Genomic DNA, 20,146 nt, shown 5'->3' on the forward strand with positions numbered 1-20,146 from the left:
CCGTGCTGGGATGGATGAGGGGCAGGCTGGGGACACCCTGAGCCAGGGCAGGGTTGCAGCAGCTGCTCATTCAGACATCAGTATGAGCACTAAGGTGCCTCTCCCAATTTCAGTGCCACTGCATCCAGCAAGAAACTAACTGGATCATCTGCCACTGCTTACCTCAAAATCAAAATGCATATAAGAAGGTTTTAAGGTGTTCCAAGGAAATGAAATAAAACCAACACTGTGAGGAGCTTTTTATCTAGAATTACAGCAGATGCATCTTTGAACAGAACTGCATATTCTCAGATGGATTTATTTAACAAGTTTTTAATCTTTAAATATAGATTTAACACATTTTTTACAGGTACATATACAATATAGTTCATTTAAACTTGCAGTCAGAGAAAATTCTCTACTGTAATTTATACATATACATGAAGAGCCTAGTTCAACAGCATACTCAGGGGAACATACCATGTCGTGTGCAAAGTTTCAAATGTTAAAAACCTCAGACTGTACATTCAGATTTGCAGAACTTATCAACCTCATAAATTAATAAAAGCTTAGATTTAAAACCATGGAAGACAAAAAAGATTAAAATCATTTAATATGCAATGTGTGCTATGTTTCAGACAAATATTTACAGTTGTACCTCAAAATGTGTATTGTTACCACAAGAATTGTTACCGCTATAAACAGCCCCAACAGTAACTTAAGACACTCCTACTTTCCCACCCAATTAGTGCATTGTGATTGATTTTAAAGTAGATGAAAAGAACCTTCAGTGGCTTAAAACCTCTGCACTGTGATTGTCAGTGGCTGAAGGATATCAGGATTGTTCTAGGTCTGTGGTGTTGCTCAGTTCAGACTCAGCTGGTCACATTTCTGAGGGTGCACAAGGGTCACCCCCCATACTGGAGACCCACAGTGGAGAGATGTCCACTGAGTGATGGGGAACCCCCAGGCAACCACAGCCATTGAGTGGCTCAACAGTGCCTCCACACAAAAATGGTCACAAAACAAACCCCAGTATGTTTAACTCAACTTGGGACTGTGTCTAAGGACTGGTTCACAAATAAAAGTCAGATCATAAAGGTCCCCCTTTAGTCCATGGTCTAAACATTGCATTTGACTGGGACAGAGCAAATTCACTACTGCATGCACACTATTAACCCTGCTCTCCACACACTCAGGTGCTCTTTGCACACATCTGCTTAAAAGTTCAAACCACCTGTACCTACCTATGTTCTACAAAAGCAAAACTAGACAAAGAAACACAAAATAATTAAATTATGAGTCTTCAACATTCTTCTTCCTTTCTCAAAAATTCAATAGATACATTATTGTTAAAGATGCTGAAAAAGTCTTATCACAAGAACATCCTTAGTGCAAACATGGACATTTAGCTTGGATTTATGGCACGTGTTCCAAAAGTACATACATTAATGTAAACTTCAACACTTGCTAGATACAGGTTTCAGCCTTGGGACGCTTTGGGACCCTAAGTGATTGGTGACAACCCTGAGTTGTCAGTTTGACCTGATCCAAACCCCACTGAAATCAAGGAGGCTGATTGCAATGGGCTGGACTCAGACCCTAAGTGCAAAAAGAGGATCTTTAGTGTTATTGCATCCTCACATGTGAGTCAGCCAGATGATGCTCTTACAGAACATTACATTCACATAGCTGAAGCAGATATTTAAGAAAAATCCACCCATAAAATCAATTAAGTGGGACATACAGCTTCTTTGTTTGGTTTTTTTTTTCTTTTTGGTTTACCAAAACTCAACTCTTGTTTGCAACTTCAACAGTTGTCAGCTAACAAGTAGGCAAAACCTACTTCAACCTGTAGAGGAAATTTCAAGCATCTAAACAAAGTGTCAGGAAACTGTAGTGTACTTCTCTGATGAAACATGATGTATGTCATGGAAAAACAGTAGGAAAAATTAATAAAATATCATACTTTCCACAGGCAAAAAAAAACCAAAGAGCAGAGAATGGCTTCCTTTATGAGCATGAGAAGCTGCTTAGGACCCCAGTCCCATTCAGTGCAGATGAAGCTGTGGAGGTCTGTGAATGTGATGAATAGTACAGGACAACTCCAACTATTGTGCTATTTCTCTGTAACACTTAGTTGAAAGCTTCCAAAGAGCATCGAAAATAAGATGCTACTAGTTCACCCTTAATTCAAGGGGAACTGAACTTTCTCGTGTTACACAGGGCAGCATCTATAAAGTAATGGAGAATGATGTTAATATTAAAGCATCTTATTCCAAGAAATACATTGTTCCCTATAATCATGTAACATTTGTATAACATAAAAAAAATAAATGCACTTCTGTATTTCTCCCTAAAAGCTGAACTCCCACTGGCTTCAGTGAGAGCCTTGACTAAGGCAGGACCACAGGGTTTGACTCATTTCCATCATCTATTACTTCATTATCACAGCAAGGCCAGCTGATATCTTCTCTAGGCTCCTTATTTTGTCAGGCTTGAAGTGGTTTTCTAGGGCGTTACTAAATAGCTGTTCTGTGAAGCTGGCTGGCATCTCAGATCATAGGAGGAGACCCTGCTTTATGTTCCAAAGGCCAAAAAGAAATCAGCATTTCCTCTAAGGGACCCTGTATAGACACAAAAGCCTGTGGCTGCAGTCCTTAAAGTGCGTGAGGAGCAGTGCAAACTGCTGTGCTGCAGCTGCAAGCCACAAGTGGCATTTTAACCAAACTTGGACAAAGCTTGCACATTTCTGCCAACATGCTCGCAGCAGCCTGCGAAAGCTCAAGCCACAGACAATAAATACCCTGATCAGGCAGATGGGAGCCACAAAAGGGCTGCCTCAAGCTCCCCTGGCTGAGGGACAATCCCCAGTGCCCTGTCCAGTGGGGGCATGGACATGCAAGCTTGGTCCTTCGGGCACTGCCAGCGGGGGGAAACCTTTGCTCAGCTTTATGGCATGAAGAGCACACACAGGGAATCTCCTTAGGGCTTGGAAGAGAGAATTTGGCAAGTGGGATGTTAAAACAAACTAGGAGAGGGTTTGGCATGTAGAACAGGAGCCTGTGTCCACCTTAAATCACAGCATGGATTGAATAAGAAGAGACTTCAGAGAAAATCTGGTTCCAAGCCTTTGCCGTGGGTGCTGCAGTGCAGCTGAGAGGTGAGATGCCCTTTTCTTCACTGACACAGACCTGCCAGTGCTTCAAAGTGTGATCTTTGGCACACTGGCCACCAAGGGACATGCAGAAATGTTTTGTCTCCTGCTGCAGTGCAGAGGAGGAGTTGGGACTGCAATGCTGGAGCCCCCACCCTCCCTGAATGAGGAGATAATCTTGCATCTCTGTGTGAATTCATGGAAAAGCTGAGTCAGTTGACCAGGCAATGCCTGACCACTTGCAAGGCAGCTGAAACCAGCAACACATGGCTGAGCCTCAACAGTAGTTACATTCTGAATATTGCTCTTTCTGAGCACAGTCTCTCCAAATATTTTTCATTTGAGCTCTGCATGTTACCACCTGCAATACAAAACTATTCTTTCATCATGCACATAAAAAAATCCACCATGGGTTTGCACAGCAGAGAGAATAAATCTATTTGGAAGAAAGGAGCAAGGACTAATCTCAGAATTTACAGCTAGAGGCTCACCAGAAGGAAAATTCATTTTCAAAATGATCTCCAAGCCAGCCACCTTCCTCCCAGATAGCCTCGTGGCTTCTATCCAGGCCAAGATTTACAAGAGAACCATGGATTTGCAAAGCTGGAAATGGCTGGGGAGTGAAGCATTTACCAAGTGTCCCTCTGCTAACTTAAAATGGACAGCAAAAAGTTCCCAGTAACTTCATTATGATTTGTACTGGCTCAACACTGGAATAATTAGCAGGATGGGAGAGGAACAGCTTGTAGGCATGCAGGTATCAGTCGTCCTGTGGTGGGAGGTTTTTTTAGGGCCACAGTATAAATCTAAGAGGAAATGTGAAGGTAAGGGAACCATTTAATCTATTCAGCTAAAGGCTTTACCCTGAAAAAAATCCCAACCTCCAGATTTGTATGAATGTTGCTTTGAAATTCTGTGACTGGACATAAAGTTTAATTAGGGGAACCTGGGGCTGAGCAATAAGGCACTGCCCCCAGAGAATGCCAAAACTGTCTCTCCCCCAGCACTGAGGTGACTCCAACACTCTCTAAGCTCTTGGGGACCCCACATGTTAGTCAAGCTTACATTGCTAACATGCAAACCAGTATTTCAGCACAAGCAGCTCATAATCTGTGAGGGTTCTGATGCTCCCTCCTGCCCCCACTTTGCTCCACGAGCTTGGCTGCCTAATTCTCCCTCTGCTATACTGGAGCAAGAGCTCCATCTTCTGAAGAAGCAGGAAAGAGCCCGATCCAGACCATTCCCAAGGAGTCAGTGGTACAGTGTCACCTGCAGCGTGAAGCGACCAGCCCACAGAGTAAAGGGAATTGCTGAATGCAAAAGTACTGTATGAAAATCAATTTTCAGAGTGCAAGTTGCTTATGGCTTAAGGACACATCGCTGAAAAACTCTAGGAATAGCTCTAGGAAATAGCAAGAAAACATTCTACATCATTCCCCCAATATTTCCTGGAGTGCATGTAAAACTAGAATCATGCCTCGAGACTCCAGCCACGATCAGCAACAGCAGAAGAGAACAGTTACCTCAGCAGGGAACACAGAGCCTCAGTGCTCTCAGACCCCGGGACATGACTCTGGAGACCCTGGGACTCACAGGAGGCATTTTCTGTGGTTTCACCTCGTGAAATTCTCCTTAGTTTGTACTCAGCAACTTTGTAAACCAGTCTGGAGCTGACAGTCTCTAGGTTTTTGGGGATATGACCACTGACAATGCAAACCAGGGTTCAAAGTTTGCCAGCACCCTTTTTTTGAGATGCAGTCACAGCTGGAAAACCCTTCTGCATAGGACCTGGTGAGATAGCTACACATGGAGAGATGATCAAGGGAGCCATAACTGCACCTGGAAAACAGGGTGCCAGTAAACTCTGAACATTGGTTAGCAAACTACCCCTTACATAAAATCAGAAAACCTTCAACCTGTGAGATTTGACCGCCCTGCAACAAAGGGGATAAAAAATACCCTCCTGTATAGGATGGATGTCACTGAAATAAACTGAAAAACCAGCAAGAGCTGACTGGAATTTTAAGCCTTTCAGACGGCTTCCTTCACATTCATCAGAATAATAGATTCTGACAGAAAGAAGTATTTAAAGAGAAATCTCCTTGCAAAATTTGCTTCATATAGTCACAACTAGTTTTTTGGGGTTTTTTAATGGACTAAGTCTATGTGAGTTTCCTGAGCTGTTCCATATCAAACCCTGGTCTCCCATTTCCAATGGACAGCATGGTGATGAGGCAACACATGGAGGTGATGCTGCGTACACGGCAAGGGCAACAGGCTGCTCTTAAGGCATTTTCTTGTGTCATCTCTTATGCTTCCCTATCTATTTCTATGTACATTTACAGCTAGAAAATGAGAAAAATGGGTTTGGAGACTCGAAGCCTTTGGCCGAAACCTGGTAACCTGTTTATTATAAACTTTATCTAAGGATGGATTAACCAGCAGGCAGCAGTGAGGGCAGGAGTGAGGCAGCAGGGAGGAAGGAAGTATTGCCTTTAGAGTGCTGGGGTCAGGCCACGATGTCTTTTGCAGCAGGAGGAGATTTTGCTTAGGTACCTCCTGTTCACACGGGGTTTGAGCTACTGCAGTGAGGAGGCAAAACAGTCACGGGAATCCCTGGTCAGACTCCGTCTCTTCTCCCCGATCTTCTACCCAGCGCTCTTGCAAAGAAATCTATGTTTTTAAATGCCTGGTTTTAATTTACTAGTGCCTAAAGTCTCAGAAACATCTTAATGTGTTAAACAAACAAACAAAAGCTTAATTTACTACTTTTGCAGGCTTTTTGGAATAGCTGCTTGCTTTTCTATTTTTCCAGCAGAGGCATATGCAGCCAGATTTAGTACATCAAGTGTAAAGCAAATGGCTTAAAAGACCTGATTTGAGATATGAAATATTTCTGCTAGGCGTGCTATCAAATACCTGCAACTTTGGCATTCCGAAATCTGCAGTCACCGACTACAATCTGCAGACTGTGGACAGGAATCCAGCCTTCTTTTCTTCTGTTTAGGTTTTTCACCAACCTTTGAATGACAACAGCATTAGTAACAGAAGCCAACCAACACCCAGGAGCCCTTTGGTGAGGGCACACTCTACACAGCTGGTGGTGCAAGCAACAATTTGTTCAAACCAGGGCAGCATTTTAACAGGACCTGAGCATGCATTTAAAGTACTCCTCCCACCTAAATTTAGGAACGTAATTAAAAAGCCTACACCTCTCTAGACAATGGAGAGGAACAGGACTCCCTCTCACGTCATCCTGCCCAAGACCTCCAGAGATGCCAGTAGAGGAAAACTGGCTTCTGATGGAGTCAAGGGCAATTATTTTCCTCACTCCTCTGCTGTTTAGACTGGTAGGATGATTTTAGTCAGGATACTGTAAGTAAATTCAAGCCAAGATTTAGGCAGCTGGAAATACTCATGCTCATAAGTGACAACCCCGTGTCTCACTCATGCAGTGAAATTGGTGCTAACAATAAAGCTTGGTGTGAGAAATTCTTGACTAGCACAGGCTGAAGCCCTCAGGGAGAGGTGAACTTGCAGCAAACCTGAGGTGCTTTGCATCTTGCTTTTGCTAACAACAAATGGAATTTTTCAAAATGCAGTGGGACTAGATGATCCTTGCAGATCCCTTGCAACTGAAATATTCTGTTTTATCCTATTTTAATTTCTCTTAAGTGCAAGGGCTGTAGCTGTCAGCCAGGAATCCTCCACGGGGCATTGACATCTGTGCATTTACAGGCTGGTGCCCGCACAAATCTGATCCAGGTTCCTGCTAACATCACCCTTCCCACACCCCAAACAAGGCATTGGCACACTGGGCTCCCTCCTGCTGAGAGCCCGCGCTGGCTGATGAGAGCTGGGCAGAATCATCCTGGAAAGGAAAGAGCCAGAAACCTCAGCCAAACTGCTGTAAATCTCAGGAGGGGGCACGCTGCCCTTCCAGACAAGGACACCAATGGCTCGACAGGCAGCAGGCCTGATGCTCCCAGCCACCAGGAGAGAACCAGCTGAGAGGGGGTATCTTGTGAGCCACAGCTTTACATAGAAGAGAAACAGGGTCTGCAGCCATCCCCCAGTTAACGTTCCTACAGCTGTCTGAGGGAGGAAAATGCCTTGCAATTACTCACTATGGCTGTTAATAAGCCCAGAGGAACAAAGCCTGGAGCTGAGCTGGCACAGGCAAAGGGAAGCACCATCTGAAGTGGGAAGAGCATGGCAAGAGGGGCTGTGAAGGTGTTGGTAAAACCCAGCTCACCCAGACACCCATGGCAAGGGAAGTCCTGACTTGTTTCCCCAGGCCAAGCCAGTGTGGATGGCATCCCATCTTGGCAAGGGAATGAATTCTCCAGCTTTCTGGAATAGTCTAAAGCTCAGTCAGGAGCTGCAGTGAGTGTATCACCAGGCAAGTCACATTTCAAGGGACTGCTTTGCAGGCTCTTAAAGATAAGGCAAAGAAATCCTAAAATACCTACCACTGTCCCTCACCATCTTCATGCAAGAGCTGAATTTCATCCCCGTTTTTCACCAGCAGGTCCTCTGATCCTCTCCTCTTGCAGTCTGCAAGGGCTGTGTATTTTCCTGGAGACTGTGGAAGAAAGAAAAACTTATCTTATTTAGCTGCATTTCACATCACACAACTGTGATTTCTGACTGCTGCAGGGAATGTGACAGAGCCCTATCAGCTACCTTAATTAAAATTACTTCAAGAAACTGTGGCTGAGACATCTTCTCATTCCCCGAACTGAGATACAGAAATTCTGAGAGGCATGGACAAGATCCATCCATTACCCAAGGAAAGCAAGGCAAGATGACTGACCATGGCAGCCCCCCAAGCTCTGCCACTACTGCACCTCCACCTACCAGCTGGTTCCCGTCCTCCTCTTCGGTGTCCGAGCAGTTGGAGAGGTACTGGTGACCCGACCACTCCTCCAGCCCCTCGCAGATCTCCAGGGACTGGGACATTCCTGGCCAGCCTGGAAGACAGTGTGGGGCTCAGGCTGGGGTAGGTGGGCACGCACAGAAATGCCCTGAAGGGAGGGGAAGGGGCCATACTTCTGTGGGGCTTGTTCTGGGGGGACACGAGCCCGCTGTCCAGCATCACCGGGCTGGTGCGCTCCGAGTCGTTCTCTTCGGAGCTGATGGAGGCTCTCTGCTGCTTCCTGAATCATTAAAAAAATAGAGAAATCAATCTTAGTTTTACTTCACGAATGAACACAAACTCCATGAGGTTTTGTAAAACAGCGTCAAAAATAATACTGGTACCTCTTACTGCATGTTTCTATAAAGATTGAGGATTTAATGCCCGGTTCCTAATCTTTCTGGGAGGGGAGATGAAGTTGCTGCAGTGTGAATTAGAGCCCTGTCTTTGGTCTGTCTCCATCTGCAGAGCAGCTGCAGCTCAGGCTGAGCTGCCAGGCTCAAGGGTGGCCCCTGCAGACCCTGTCCCCAGCCACTGCCACTGAAGGGTGAGAGCAGCAGCACGTCCCTCCTGTCCCCTCCCCAGAGACAGAAACGGGGCCAGCACAGAGGCAGCAGGACCCAGCCAGCAGGAGCTGGGTGCCCACTGATGGGAGGGCACCCCAGGGAGCCCCGGCCAGCTCCTGGCACTCACCCGTCACTCAGCTGGGACGAGAGCGGGAGCTGCTCCGAGCACGAGCCAGGCTGCTGCTTCTCCACTGCTGGGAGGGCAAACACAGCTTCAAATCCAGTTTTTTATTAGCAACTGTCACACTTGAAGCATTACTTTTAAAATTAGACCTTTTGTACAACCCTATTGATTTCTGTTCAGAGAAAAACAGACCTATGGACTCTTGCAAAGCACAGACTTAATTATGATCAAGGTGGCATGCTAGCACAAATCCAATACCCAGCATGCTACTGAGGACCAAAATATGCTTAAAATCAGGGGTCTGTTATGTATCTCGTTGAATTAAACCTATGATAACAAATGTGAAATAATCCCCAAGGTAATGACAACCAAAAAAATGTACTTCTGTAATTCATTTTCACATGAGCACCCAGCTTTTACTGCTCCAAGTTATGTTATTTCCCTGTAATGTAAGGCCTCGCTCCAGCATTTTGCTACCAGGCTTCTAAAAATCAATTCTCCAGTGAAAATTAGTGGACTTGAAGATCAGCAATGTGACAACAGGAAAGCTTCTGCTGCACAATGAAAGCCACAGAGAAATTGGTCAAATGTACCTTTTATAAGCTCTTGCTGCTTGAACAAAATTTTTCTTATTTCGTTCAACCATGCCATCTTCAGATCTACTGTTTGGGCCTGGAAGAAGAGAAAATTGTCTGAATTTTGAATTAGGAGTCATCATTATAATGTAGGAATAAAATCTTAACTTTTCTCTGCTGTAATTAACTGAAATCCCCTTTTTTTTCCCAAAGCTACCAATAAATTTTAAACAGTCTTAATCTTTTCAAATTGATGATTCCCATTTACATCCAGGCAAGGCACAGTGGAAATTGTAGAGCTATCACTACAACCATAAAGACCAATGAGACACATTTTCTTCTCACTGCTCTGAGGGTGTGCAAATACCCAGATTTCTGAAGCTACAAACCTGCACCACATACACCTCTTCTCTCCCACTGTACCAGATCTCAAATTTCCGATGATCTCCTTTCACATTCTCAGTTATTCCAACTGCATTCATCTGCAAATCCAAACAACAAATTTTAACATAATTCAAAGCTCCCTCTTCCCCAGGAATCCAGACTTTTGACAGCAAGTTATACTTGTTTTCACTGAATTTAACATGTTTTATCAATTTTAATTCAAGTAGCAACCAAAAGTCATTATCTGTCTCGTGCCTCCTGACTTTCTATCAGCTTGCTGCATTTTGGATAAGCTTTCCAAAACCAATCAATGGACCTTCGGGAAGTTTTCATTTGGGAATGAGTGGAACTGACTCAAGCATCATCTCAGTTGCCTCTTTCAGCACAGAATTTCTCAGGTTTGGCATATGAAGATTTATAAACATGTGACATGTTATTTATCTACATACATTATTTCTGCCATATTATTCTTTATTTGCTCACAAAATTCTTTGTTTCCCTCTTTCAGTGACCTTTAAAACCCACTTGTGAAGCCCTTAGCTCCTTTAGGGGTTTGAGTTCAATACCCTTTGGCCCCTGACCATCCCTGTAGTGGTGATGGGAAAAACCCTAAGGTTTCCAAAAGCAGGGTTAGTTTTTGGATACACAGCCTGAGCTGCCCCAAGCCTGAGCTTTCAGGATGCACCCAGGCTTGAAGCTGAATGCTGCTTTACTCAGTATCACCAACCACTTTTGATAGTCTGGATGAAAATACCACAGGCCCAAATCCTTCAGGATCTGCACAATGTGACCGACCTGAACCAAGCTTAAAACTATGATTAGAGACAAGAAACTCTTCAACAACAGGAGACCTCTGACATCCCTCCTGAACAGGCCATGAAGCTGAAAAATGCTGTCATACCTGATATCACACAAACCATCCTCTCCCTCAAAGCAGAGTTTGCTGGCAATTAAGGGATGGTCAAAAATAGCTCAGGTATCCCACCTGCATGTTTTGGAGCAGATGTAATAACAAAGGTATCATCTATCATAAATTATTCACACAGACTGCATTAGACAAATCCATTATAAACAAACAGAACCTTAGAAATAACATCTGTTCAACACTGCTGTTCCTCCTTGGCAGTATGCGCGTGCCCAGAGCTTTTGGTCTGAAAGAGGTCGATGACTTACAGAAGAGGTCCCATGAACAAATGTTCTGTTCCAGCTTTTTCAAATGTTGGTGCCCCTTTGCAGTGACATAAACAGCCTCAGGGAGGAGCAACCAAGTTGCTCTTGACATCACAGAAGCATTTAGGCTGGGAAAGACCTCTACGACCATCGAGTCCAACCATTCCCCCGGCACTGCCAAGGCCACCACTAACCCATGTCCCCAAGTGCCACATCCACACATCTTTTAAATCCCTCAAAGGATGGGGACTCCCCCACTGCCCTGGGCAGCTGTGACAGTGCCTGACCACTCCTCATATCCAACCTGAACCCACTGGTGCAACTTGAGGCCATTTCCCCTTGTCCTGTCAAGATGCCTTAGAAAGCCAAATGAGGCTCCATTCTGATTTTATAAAAACTTAAAATTTATGAAAGCTGTTGGAAGGGCAGCCTAGAGAGCACCTCACCCACTCGCTGCAATTCCCAGTTCTGTGCATCTTCTCTACCTTGGCAATTTACAGAGGCTCCTACAAAACTGCCCAGGCATCAAGATATTAGAAATTTTAGATGACCTAATATGATGATGCAAAGAAAAAGCACCAGGAAGAGACAGATTGAAAGTCTGTTCATTCAGGTTAGTGGATTTTAAAATTCTATTTCCTCCCCCTGCCCAGGATTTACTGTCAGCAGTTGGATCACTGCAGTGCCAACCAGGCTGGGTTAGTGCAAAGCTCTGGGATGGTGTTTATCTGCATCAGCTTCCACGTGGCACCAGGCAGATTTACCTGGCACTGCAGTAACCTGCATCCTCTAAGTTTCTGACTCTCAGCTGAAGAGGTATTGACCACTGCACATTTTACAGCATACAGAATATTATCCTGAGGGTTTCTTTTGTTTGTTTCACGGATGATCTGTTACACAACTTCTACCCAACAGCTCATTGCAACCCTGAATCCCAAAAAAAAAACATTGCTGCAAAGAAAAACAATTTCCTGATACTTGGGGTCACGGTTTAGAGGTGGATTTGGCACTGCTGGGTTAACAGTTGGACTCAATGATCTTAGAGGTCTTTTCCAATATCAATGATTCAATTTATTTGATCACGAATCAAATAAATGTCGAGCTCCAGAAATAGGATTTTGCCCTCAGAACAGCAATTCTCAAAACATATGTGTGCAGATGTAATCCTGAATCCATGGATTCCCTAACTCCAACCTCTCTGTGTGTCAACTGGAAAATGAGCCCTCCTGAGGCAAAGGAAAACATTGCCTGGACTCCTGAGCACAGGATTTTCTCCTCTGAGCTGGATTTTCCCCTGCCACCTCTTCAGTTCTTTCAAAAGCATGTATGGTAAAACAAGTACTGCAGGGAAAACAAGCTCTCCAGAAAGAAAATGATGCTGTTTGGGGAAAACATTAGGTACCAAAACATATGGCCTGAGACTTGCTTTTATTAGATCATTTGTAATGTGCACCAGAGCTGAACAGACTTACCTACTGTTACCTTGTTTTCTGACTGCTCATGCATCTCCCTCCCCAGACCCCGCTGAGAGCAGGGACCTGCAGCAGGGATCTGCTCTGCCTCCAATTCTCAATTTTTTCCAATCTAATATATTCCCCTACTGGGTTTCTATTCTTCAAGAAAAACAAGGCAGAGCACTGAGGAACAAATGCTGATATTAGAACTGCTCATCACACGCATTATGCCAGAAGGTCTCTTCTAGAGCAGTGCTTGGGGAATTTTACTGGCAATAGTCAGCATTTATAGGGTTGGGACTGTTGCTTACATCCCTCGTATTTTGCCATAGGCTACTCTTGTCATCTGATAATTGTCCTTTTAGCTGCAGTTGGAGCCTGCAAAGGAGAAAGGCAATGGGGAGGGAGAAGAGTTATCCCTGCATCCTCCTGCGGGGTGGGAAATAGGGCTCAGGAGCAGCCAGGCAGAGCCTGCCCTAGGGGCCTCCCTGGGGCACGCGGAGCCTCCTCGCTCTCCCATGTGGGCTGAAAGACACATAATGCCCTTCCATGCCCTCACCCACTCCTGGAACACGGACCAGAGCAGGGGCCAGGCACAGCTGTACCCCTGGGACTGGCACAGCTCCATTTCCCTGGCAGAGTCACATCCGTGGCTCCGGGTCCATGGGGTCTCCCGGCTGCTGCCTCAGCTCTGGGGTCCTCAGAGTTCATTCAACCAACAGCCCTCCGTGGATATGGCACGTCCCTGTGAGGCATCACAGCCCTCAGCAGCAGAGAACAAGCCACTGGGTCACAGAAGAAATGCCCTTTGGCTCTGCAGAATCACTGGTCTGCAATACACACGGCTGTGTAAAACTCCCATACCTTCATAAATAAAAACACAAACTCCTTACTTTCAGAAAGTGCTTAAAGCTGTAAGATGAGGTTTTGTCATATCCATCTCCGTGCTCCTCTCGCTTCTTGCAGAAGACCAAGGCTTTCTCATACAGAAACAGGTGCCTCTGCATGGGCTTGAACCTGGCAAGATCCTTCATTTTTGTTGGCCCTTTTCGGTGTCCTGTCCAAACACTGAAAGATCCCTGCATCAATACTTTCCCCAGTTCGCTCAGGTCACCCTGAGGAGAGCATGACAAATAAAAAAAGAAAGAAAAAGACATCAATTAAGATGCAAGAGGACTCTCCAGTGACTGGACACAGGGCCAGCTCTGTTCCAAGGCATGTCCCTCCAAGAATAAGTCTTCCTGGAAGGATCAGAGGATCTTTTGGGAGTGATGACCTGGTCCCAGGGGGAAGGAGAGGTCTCATGCAGAGCTGCAGCTAGTCTAGAAAGTCAGAAACTGGAAGAACTCAAAAGAAAGGAAAACCATGCAGCTCCTATGGAAGAGCTCAGGGGCTCTGGGCTACTTCAGTGAGACAGGGCAGATGAGATTTGAGCCTGAACTGAGGTGTCGGAAGTTGGAATTCTCAAGGAGGCCAGAACTGGGATCAGCAGCTTTGAAAGCCTCACCCTTCCCTGAAGCCATAGCAAAGACAACCACTCCAGTGGGAGAGGCTCAGACTCAGCCTCAGAGAGCAGTTTGTTAAATGCTGAATGTGAAATGCTACGGAGATGGTGACCTTAGGTCAGCCGTGAGAACACAAAGGTGCACACTGGAAAAATACTCTGGAAAACCACAAGGTGGCAAGTATGGGCACTGTGCAGCCCTGGGTATGTCCCAAACCCCTGAAATCAGATGGAAGACTGTCACCTGTGAGGGCTCCCTGATCCCACTCACTTTGTAGCTGTTCTGGGATAGTTCTCAGCTCACACATTCTGGACACCATCCATTCCCAGTGCATCACCCGGCCTTGTGCTGGGGCTCTCATTGCTCAAACCTACTCACATCATATCCTGTTATTGAAATCTGATGCATAGAGTCGTTGACTGACTTCAGCAAATCCAACATTGCAACCAGAGCTTCTTGAAGTTCCTGAACTCCATCACAGCTCGTGCTGTACTTTAGCAGCTCCTGAAAATAGAAATAGGAGAGCACGTGTTTGCACTTGAACAAAGCAGGTTTTTCCACCTTGCCCAAAGTTTGCAATGGCCAGAAGTGACCTACACTGAGTTTATTTTTTCATGTCACTGGAAAAAGACTCCCTCTAAAGCACTCAAGTACGAGTGTGGAACAGGTCACTGAAGGATGGCCTATTTTTAATGTGTTTCCGTAAGGATGGTGTCAGTATAGAGCAGCACCACATTCATCTGATTCCTTTGTGTTGTGTTTTCCTGCTTGGTAAGGCATGGGAAATAAGGCTCAGGTTCTTCATTAGCTGCCAATATGCCACACATGCCCTCAAATGGGCTTGCAGTAGATGATTGTCTTCAGACTGGCAGACACAAGAAGGCTCTGGATTTTATAAATTCTGTTCCAAGTCAGTAAATGGAAGACAGAATTTTACCGAGATAAAATCAGTTTCATTTCAAATCTCCTGTGTCCACTTACAGCTGCATGTATACTCATTCAAGAGTCTAGAGGGTGAAGTCAGAAGCTACTGCCCAAGTGTTAACCCTGCCTTACAAAGTGAGAATAACAGCACTGCCCTGCCTCAGAGGGGGGACACAAGAATAAAGGCATTAAAGATTACAGGCACTATCAACACCTGAGGAGAAGAGATGCAACAATCTATTTCATTCATCAGATTCTCAAGATTATCTCTGGCTCAGTTTTCTTACAGGTGCTTCTGTAATTTTGCATCTCTGAACGGATTCAAACAGTCTTTCCTTAAAAAATGGCTTGTTAAAAGCACTTGTTCCCTTTTCAGGTATGTGAACATTCATCTTCACTGAAAGTCACTTCAGAGGGCCAAGATAAGCAATATGTCATCCAAAGCTCCCTGCTGATTTACAGGTAACCTTTAATTGAAAAATAAAGCAAACTGGAAAACAAGTCTAATCTATCTGTGATGCCCTTTACAAAGCAGAGCATGAGATACCTTCAGAAGTAACTGGTATTTTGTCAGGCGCTGTACTGGTTTGAGCAAATAGGAATCCAGCCCGAGCTTGTCAGGCTAAGTAAGTTTTGCAGCATCTATAAGTAGCTATTCCAACAGCACGACCGTGGGGTTTGATGGCTCTCAAGATTTCATGTCAAAGCATTGAATGGTGCCTACAACTAAAGAAATATTACAACAACATGCAAAATAACACAGTGAGTGGATCTGCCTTGTGCTCCTGGTGTACAAGAAACTCCAACATCTCTTTCTGCGAGTCTTTTGTGTGCACTTTTCACACAACACCAAACAAAATGCAGGAGAATTGTGGGCTGTCGAGGAGGGTGTTTAGGACAAGGGAGTGTCCCACAGTGATGCCAGCCTGGGTAGAAGAGGCAGCTCACCTGGAAGAAGGAGCTTTCGGAGCACTGCCTCCACAGGGACTCGGAGCGGGGCTTGTTCTGGCAGTACTTCTCATACATCTGGAAATCCTCCCGCTGCAAGGGAAGCCGAAAGGCAAGTCACCCTCAGGGACCCAATCCTGCTGGGAAGCAAATGAGGCCAACGCCCAAACTGTGCGTGCTTTTATCTCTGCTGCCATTTTTACTATCTCAAAGTGACAGAGTCTGGGTGAAAAAAGCACTGCTGGGGATCCCAGCAGACCCCAGCGTGGTCACGATGGCTGCTCTGCCCCATCCCTGCTGGCCAGGCTGTGGGTCCTGAGGCTCAGGAGCTTCTCACTCAACCGACATAAGTGAGGTGTTGCAGAGCGTGACAAACCAGGAGAAACATTGGCCTTCGAGTCTGCTTTATACGTGAAAATGAGTCACCCACCCTGTCTAGAAAACAACATCCCACTCTCTCGGGTGCTCCCAGGCAGTTTTCCAAACTGTGCAGGAAAATTCTGCAAGAGATGGGAGAAGGGACAAAAACGCAGCAGTGAGCAAGGTAAGGTTTGTGTATTTCATCGTTGCAAGGGCTCAGTCTGATAACAAGGGAACAGAGCAACACCATACTTGTTGTGGAAGTCATAGATCTCAGGCATGTTTCCGAAGAGGACGTCCTTCCTGTTCCTCAGCACGGGGGGCAGGAGGATGAGCATGGCAGGATTATCCATCTCTGCTCTGTAGCCCTGCCAGATGCAAAAAGGGCTCATCACTCAGCTGCCATCTCCTCAAAGGCAGATAAAAAGGGGACATGAACAGACTTCCAAGACAATCTCTTTGTTTTTAAGTGCAATATCCCTTTTATTCCCTGTTCTTCAGTCTCTAAATCCCTGTCTTTCAGTCTCTGGGCACATGGGGTTGTGGTCCAGGAGGGAGTGGCTTGGGGCAGCTCCTGTGGGGCTGGCAGCACTGCAGAGATGCTCCCAATTCTCCAAAGGCAAATCAGCCTGGCTGCAGGAGAGGACCCACAGGAATACCTGTCACATCTCCTCTGTGCCCAGGGGACTCAGGAGTGGCAGTGTGTGTGTGCAGAGGGAGCAGTTACACACAGCCCCACCAGAACCACTGCAGGAGGCAGTGAGCTACCAACCAGACACAGCTTGGGATCAAATACCAAAATCAATGGGCTTTTTGCTCCTGTACAAGACATGCTGAGCACCGGGGTCTTGCTTTCCTCAGTGCTTCCGGAATTCTGGGCTCTGTGGCTCCACTTGCCCCTTGAAATCACAGGCTCCCAAACTGGGGAGGAGCTGGAATGGAGAACACTGAAATACAAATTGTTGGGTGGAACTAGGAAAGAATGTAAAGCTCCCCAAAGTAACATCCCATCACTGCACAACTGCACCAGATAAGGCAAATTTCCTAACTGCAGTGCAGGGAGAAGGCACAGCCAGAGCTCAGGACCATCAGGGCAAAGAGGACCCCAAGACTGCCATTAGCCACAGCTCAAGCTGGTCCCCAAGGACTGCACAGAACTGAGGCCCTTTTTACATGAGCAGCAAGAATGTGTTCAACATGTACAGCACATCTCCTTTGGCTTTCCAAACTAATCTCTCACACTCACTGTGGTTGGAATCAATATTCCTTATACTAAGCAGGCATTTTGTAGTTGATTAAGGATGCAATAGATGATATGTATCTGGAAAATCAGTCATTTTTATTTAAGGCCAGCAAGCAGGCATTCCTCTTTAAAGGAAATACTATTTTCAGAAAACTGAAGTCTATCTGTCCATTTTTCTCTATCTAGACTTGATGTGCACAGCAATAACTCTGTGTACCTGCCAACTGCTTCATCACAGACAGTGTGGTTTAACAAAAACCCAATCAGTGCAGGGAAATTACGTGTAACTACCTGCAGTCCAACAGATTTATATCCTGCTTGCTCCTGGGTGAGAGAAATGTGAGGGGGAGAGCTATTTAACAGCCAACTTGTTTTGGCCATCAGCAAGAGTTATTTTGGAATAAAGTAGAAGTGTCTAAAATGGCAGTATGAGAAATCATAATCTGCTTTCTAAAGTAATGTGCTTCATATGGCCATGAACTTCACAGTATTGAGATGGAATTCTCCCAAGGATAAAACACAAGCCTCTTTCTTTTGTCTCCGAAAGGTAAAGGGAATTAGGGAACAGTAAAAAGAAACAGCTTTTTGTGTATTTTACAGGCACTGCTAAGACTAATTACCAGTGCTTTTGTGTACAAACAGAAGGCTTCTCCTCCATTGTAGATGAAAAGCTCATCCTGACACCAACTGTTCCTGCAGATGCTTCTAACAAAGAAAACTTAAGGAGAAAACTTGAGCATTTATGCCTAGCTTGGGATCTGACAGTCTGGTGGAAACCTGCCCTGTCACATCTTCGTTTGGGCTGACAGAGTGGCAGGTGCCCTTTTGTACAAGTCACCAGGGAACAGTAATGAGCAACCTGGAGAAGTCACTCACCGTCAAAACAGTGAAGAGTTCCTCCACATACACTCTCTCTGTTTCTATAAGCTCATTTATGACATGGCTAAAATAAAAAATAAAAAAAAATAGAAGTATATTATTTGCATGTCTATAAAAAGCCCCACAGGTGATCACTGCAGTTCAAGGAGCCCAAAACATTGTGTGATCTCATTAATAACCAAGAGGTAAAAGCACAAGAGATGACAGCTGGGTCAGGCTGGAGGAACACAGGGATAGGGCAAGGATTGGCCAGAAATAATCATCATTTTAGGTGCTGTAAATGGGGTGAGTGCTTACCCTTTCAGCGTATCTAAGCTGTCATCACTGTCTGAGATAAAATACTGCAGGGAATTCCGCTTCTCCTGATAGTCATGCATGACTTCAATCTGGAAGAGAAATGGGATGCACTGGAAGGAGCTGCAGGAAGGGCACTGCAGGGGCAGGAGGAGCCCAGCCCTTGGGGCCAGCAAGGAAACTCTTTGGGGAAGGATGAAATATGTTTCATTATAAGAACCCTTGTGCAGTAAACATTACAAGGGAATAACATGTAGTGGGTAGCCAAGTATTCCCAGAAATTACTCTGCTACATAAAATTGGAAAATACTGGTGACATAATCCGTTAGTGCAGAGGTCAGAGAACAGCTTCCACAGGGGTAGTATCTGTGGATGGGGATATTTCCTAATACACACCTCTGTCATGTGAAAAATAAGTTCAGGGAATAACACACAGGAAATAGGTATCTGGATATTGGAAAATCAATCCAAGATAGAGCTCAGGTGCTGGACTAATCCAACTAAAGCGTATGGATGTAAGAGGGTTTGGGTTTGCTTTGATTTTTTTTAAAGAAAAAAAGAAAAGAAAATAAAGAGATCAAATCCAAAGTACAATCAATCTTTAGAGCAGTTTCAGTTTTTCACCGTATAAAACTCACTCAGATTTCATGAATAATTTTTACCTTGCGAGAACTTGGAGTTTTTCTTGAAGTTTTCTTCCCAGGGAGAGAGAGATCAAATGAAAATTTCAAACTGGAATTAAAATCCACACCTTGGGTAGAAAAAAGCAGAATTACATAATGTACATCTATAGCGAAGGAGATTCTTTTGACAGAAACTAGTAAGTCAGAAGGAAAAATGGGACACACTTTAAGATTAAATAATTAGTCAGCTAATACTAATAGCAAACTGTCCAAATAAAGGGTATTTATCCCAAACAATCCTAATGCCACATAGCATGTCACATGGTCATAAAGGTCGTAAAGTAAAAATATTTAGAAAAAACGAAATGCCCACTAAGGGAACACAGTAATCAAAACCTAACAAAAGTCTCTGCAGCCTGAGCATATGGTAACAGCAAGAACAATAAAAGCAAATAAACTACAGAAAAGAACATCCCCTACTAGGACACTGTTTTAAAGTCCTTTTATGAATGCAGGGCAAGATGCTCAGCTGCAATGAACTGTTTCTCCGTCTTGCACACATGTATTGATATTGTCAGTAAACTATTACAAGTTGTAATTAAGCCACAGAGGTAAACTGGAAGCTTAAAAATAAAGCATCAGTCTCTCCAAGGAGTTATATGACATCATTCAAATACTTCATAAGAAGAACATGGACATGCTGGAGAGAGTCCAGAGGAGGCCACGAAGATGCTCTGAGGGCAAAGTGGTGTGGAGAGCAGTCAGCCCATCTTCAGCTGGGGCAGCTGTGAGATCCAGCTGTTCCACCTTATCACACCCAGGCCTTGGACCTTGGGGTATAAACAGAGAGCTCTGGATGCTGGACACAGAGCAGAGGTGTGCATGGGGTGTGACCCATCACACATGGGAAGACTCGAAAGAGCTGAGGACTTGCCAGTGGTCCTGCTCAGAGACTGCCACGGGGACGAAGGGAACACGGATATGAAGCTGGCTGGGAGATGGGCACCAGCTTCTGTTGCAAGAGTGACTCTACTCCAGCACTT

At 45.0% G+C, this 20,146-nt stretch overlaps 1 protein-coding gene across 1 annotated transcript in view; it reads right to left on the reverse strand.

Moving 5' to 3' along the window:
* Window positions 1-278: 278 nt before the first annotated feature.
* MCF2 (MCF.2 cell line derived transforming sequence) overlaps window positions 279-20,146 on the reverse strand; it is a 43,242-nt gene continuing 23,374 nt past the window's right edge. Inside the window, 17 exon segments of the mRNA XM_008641473.2 lie at window positions 279-2,213; window positions 6,056-6,156; window positions 7,609-7,721; window positions 7,997-8,109; window positions 8,189-8,295; window positions 8,748-8,811; window positions 9,338-9,416; window positions 9,709-9,801; window positions 13,221-13,442; window positions 14,211-14,336; window positions 15,304-15,398; window positions 15,701-15,797; window positions 16,135-16,204; window positions 16,317-16,432; window positions 18,184-18,250; window positions 18,484-18,572; window positions 19,143-19,231. Of these exon segments, the coding sequence (XP_008639695.1) occupies window positions 2,173-2,213; window positions 6,056-6,156; window positions 7,609-7,721; window positions 7,997-8,109; window positions 8,189-8,295; window positions 8,748-8,811; window positions 9,338-9,416; window positions 9,709-9,801; window positions 13,221-13,442; window positions 14,211-14,336; window positions 15,304-15,398; window positions 15,701-15,797; window positions 16,135-16,204; window positions 16,317-16,432; window positions 18,184-18,250; window positions 18,484-18,572; window positions 19,143-19,231 (1,682 nt within the window). The 3' untranslated portion in view covers window positions 279-2,172.

Source organism: Corvus brachyrhynchos, unplaced genomic scaffold, assembly GCF_000691975.1.
Source record: "Corvus brachyrhynchos isolate BGI_N302 unplaced genomic scaffold, ASM69197v1 scaffold220, whole genome shotgun sequence".
Taxonomy (NCBI): domain Eukaryota; kingdom Metazoa; phylum Chordata; class Aves; order Passeriformes; family Corvidae; genus Corvus; species Corvus brachyrhynchos.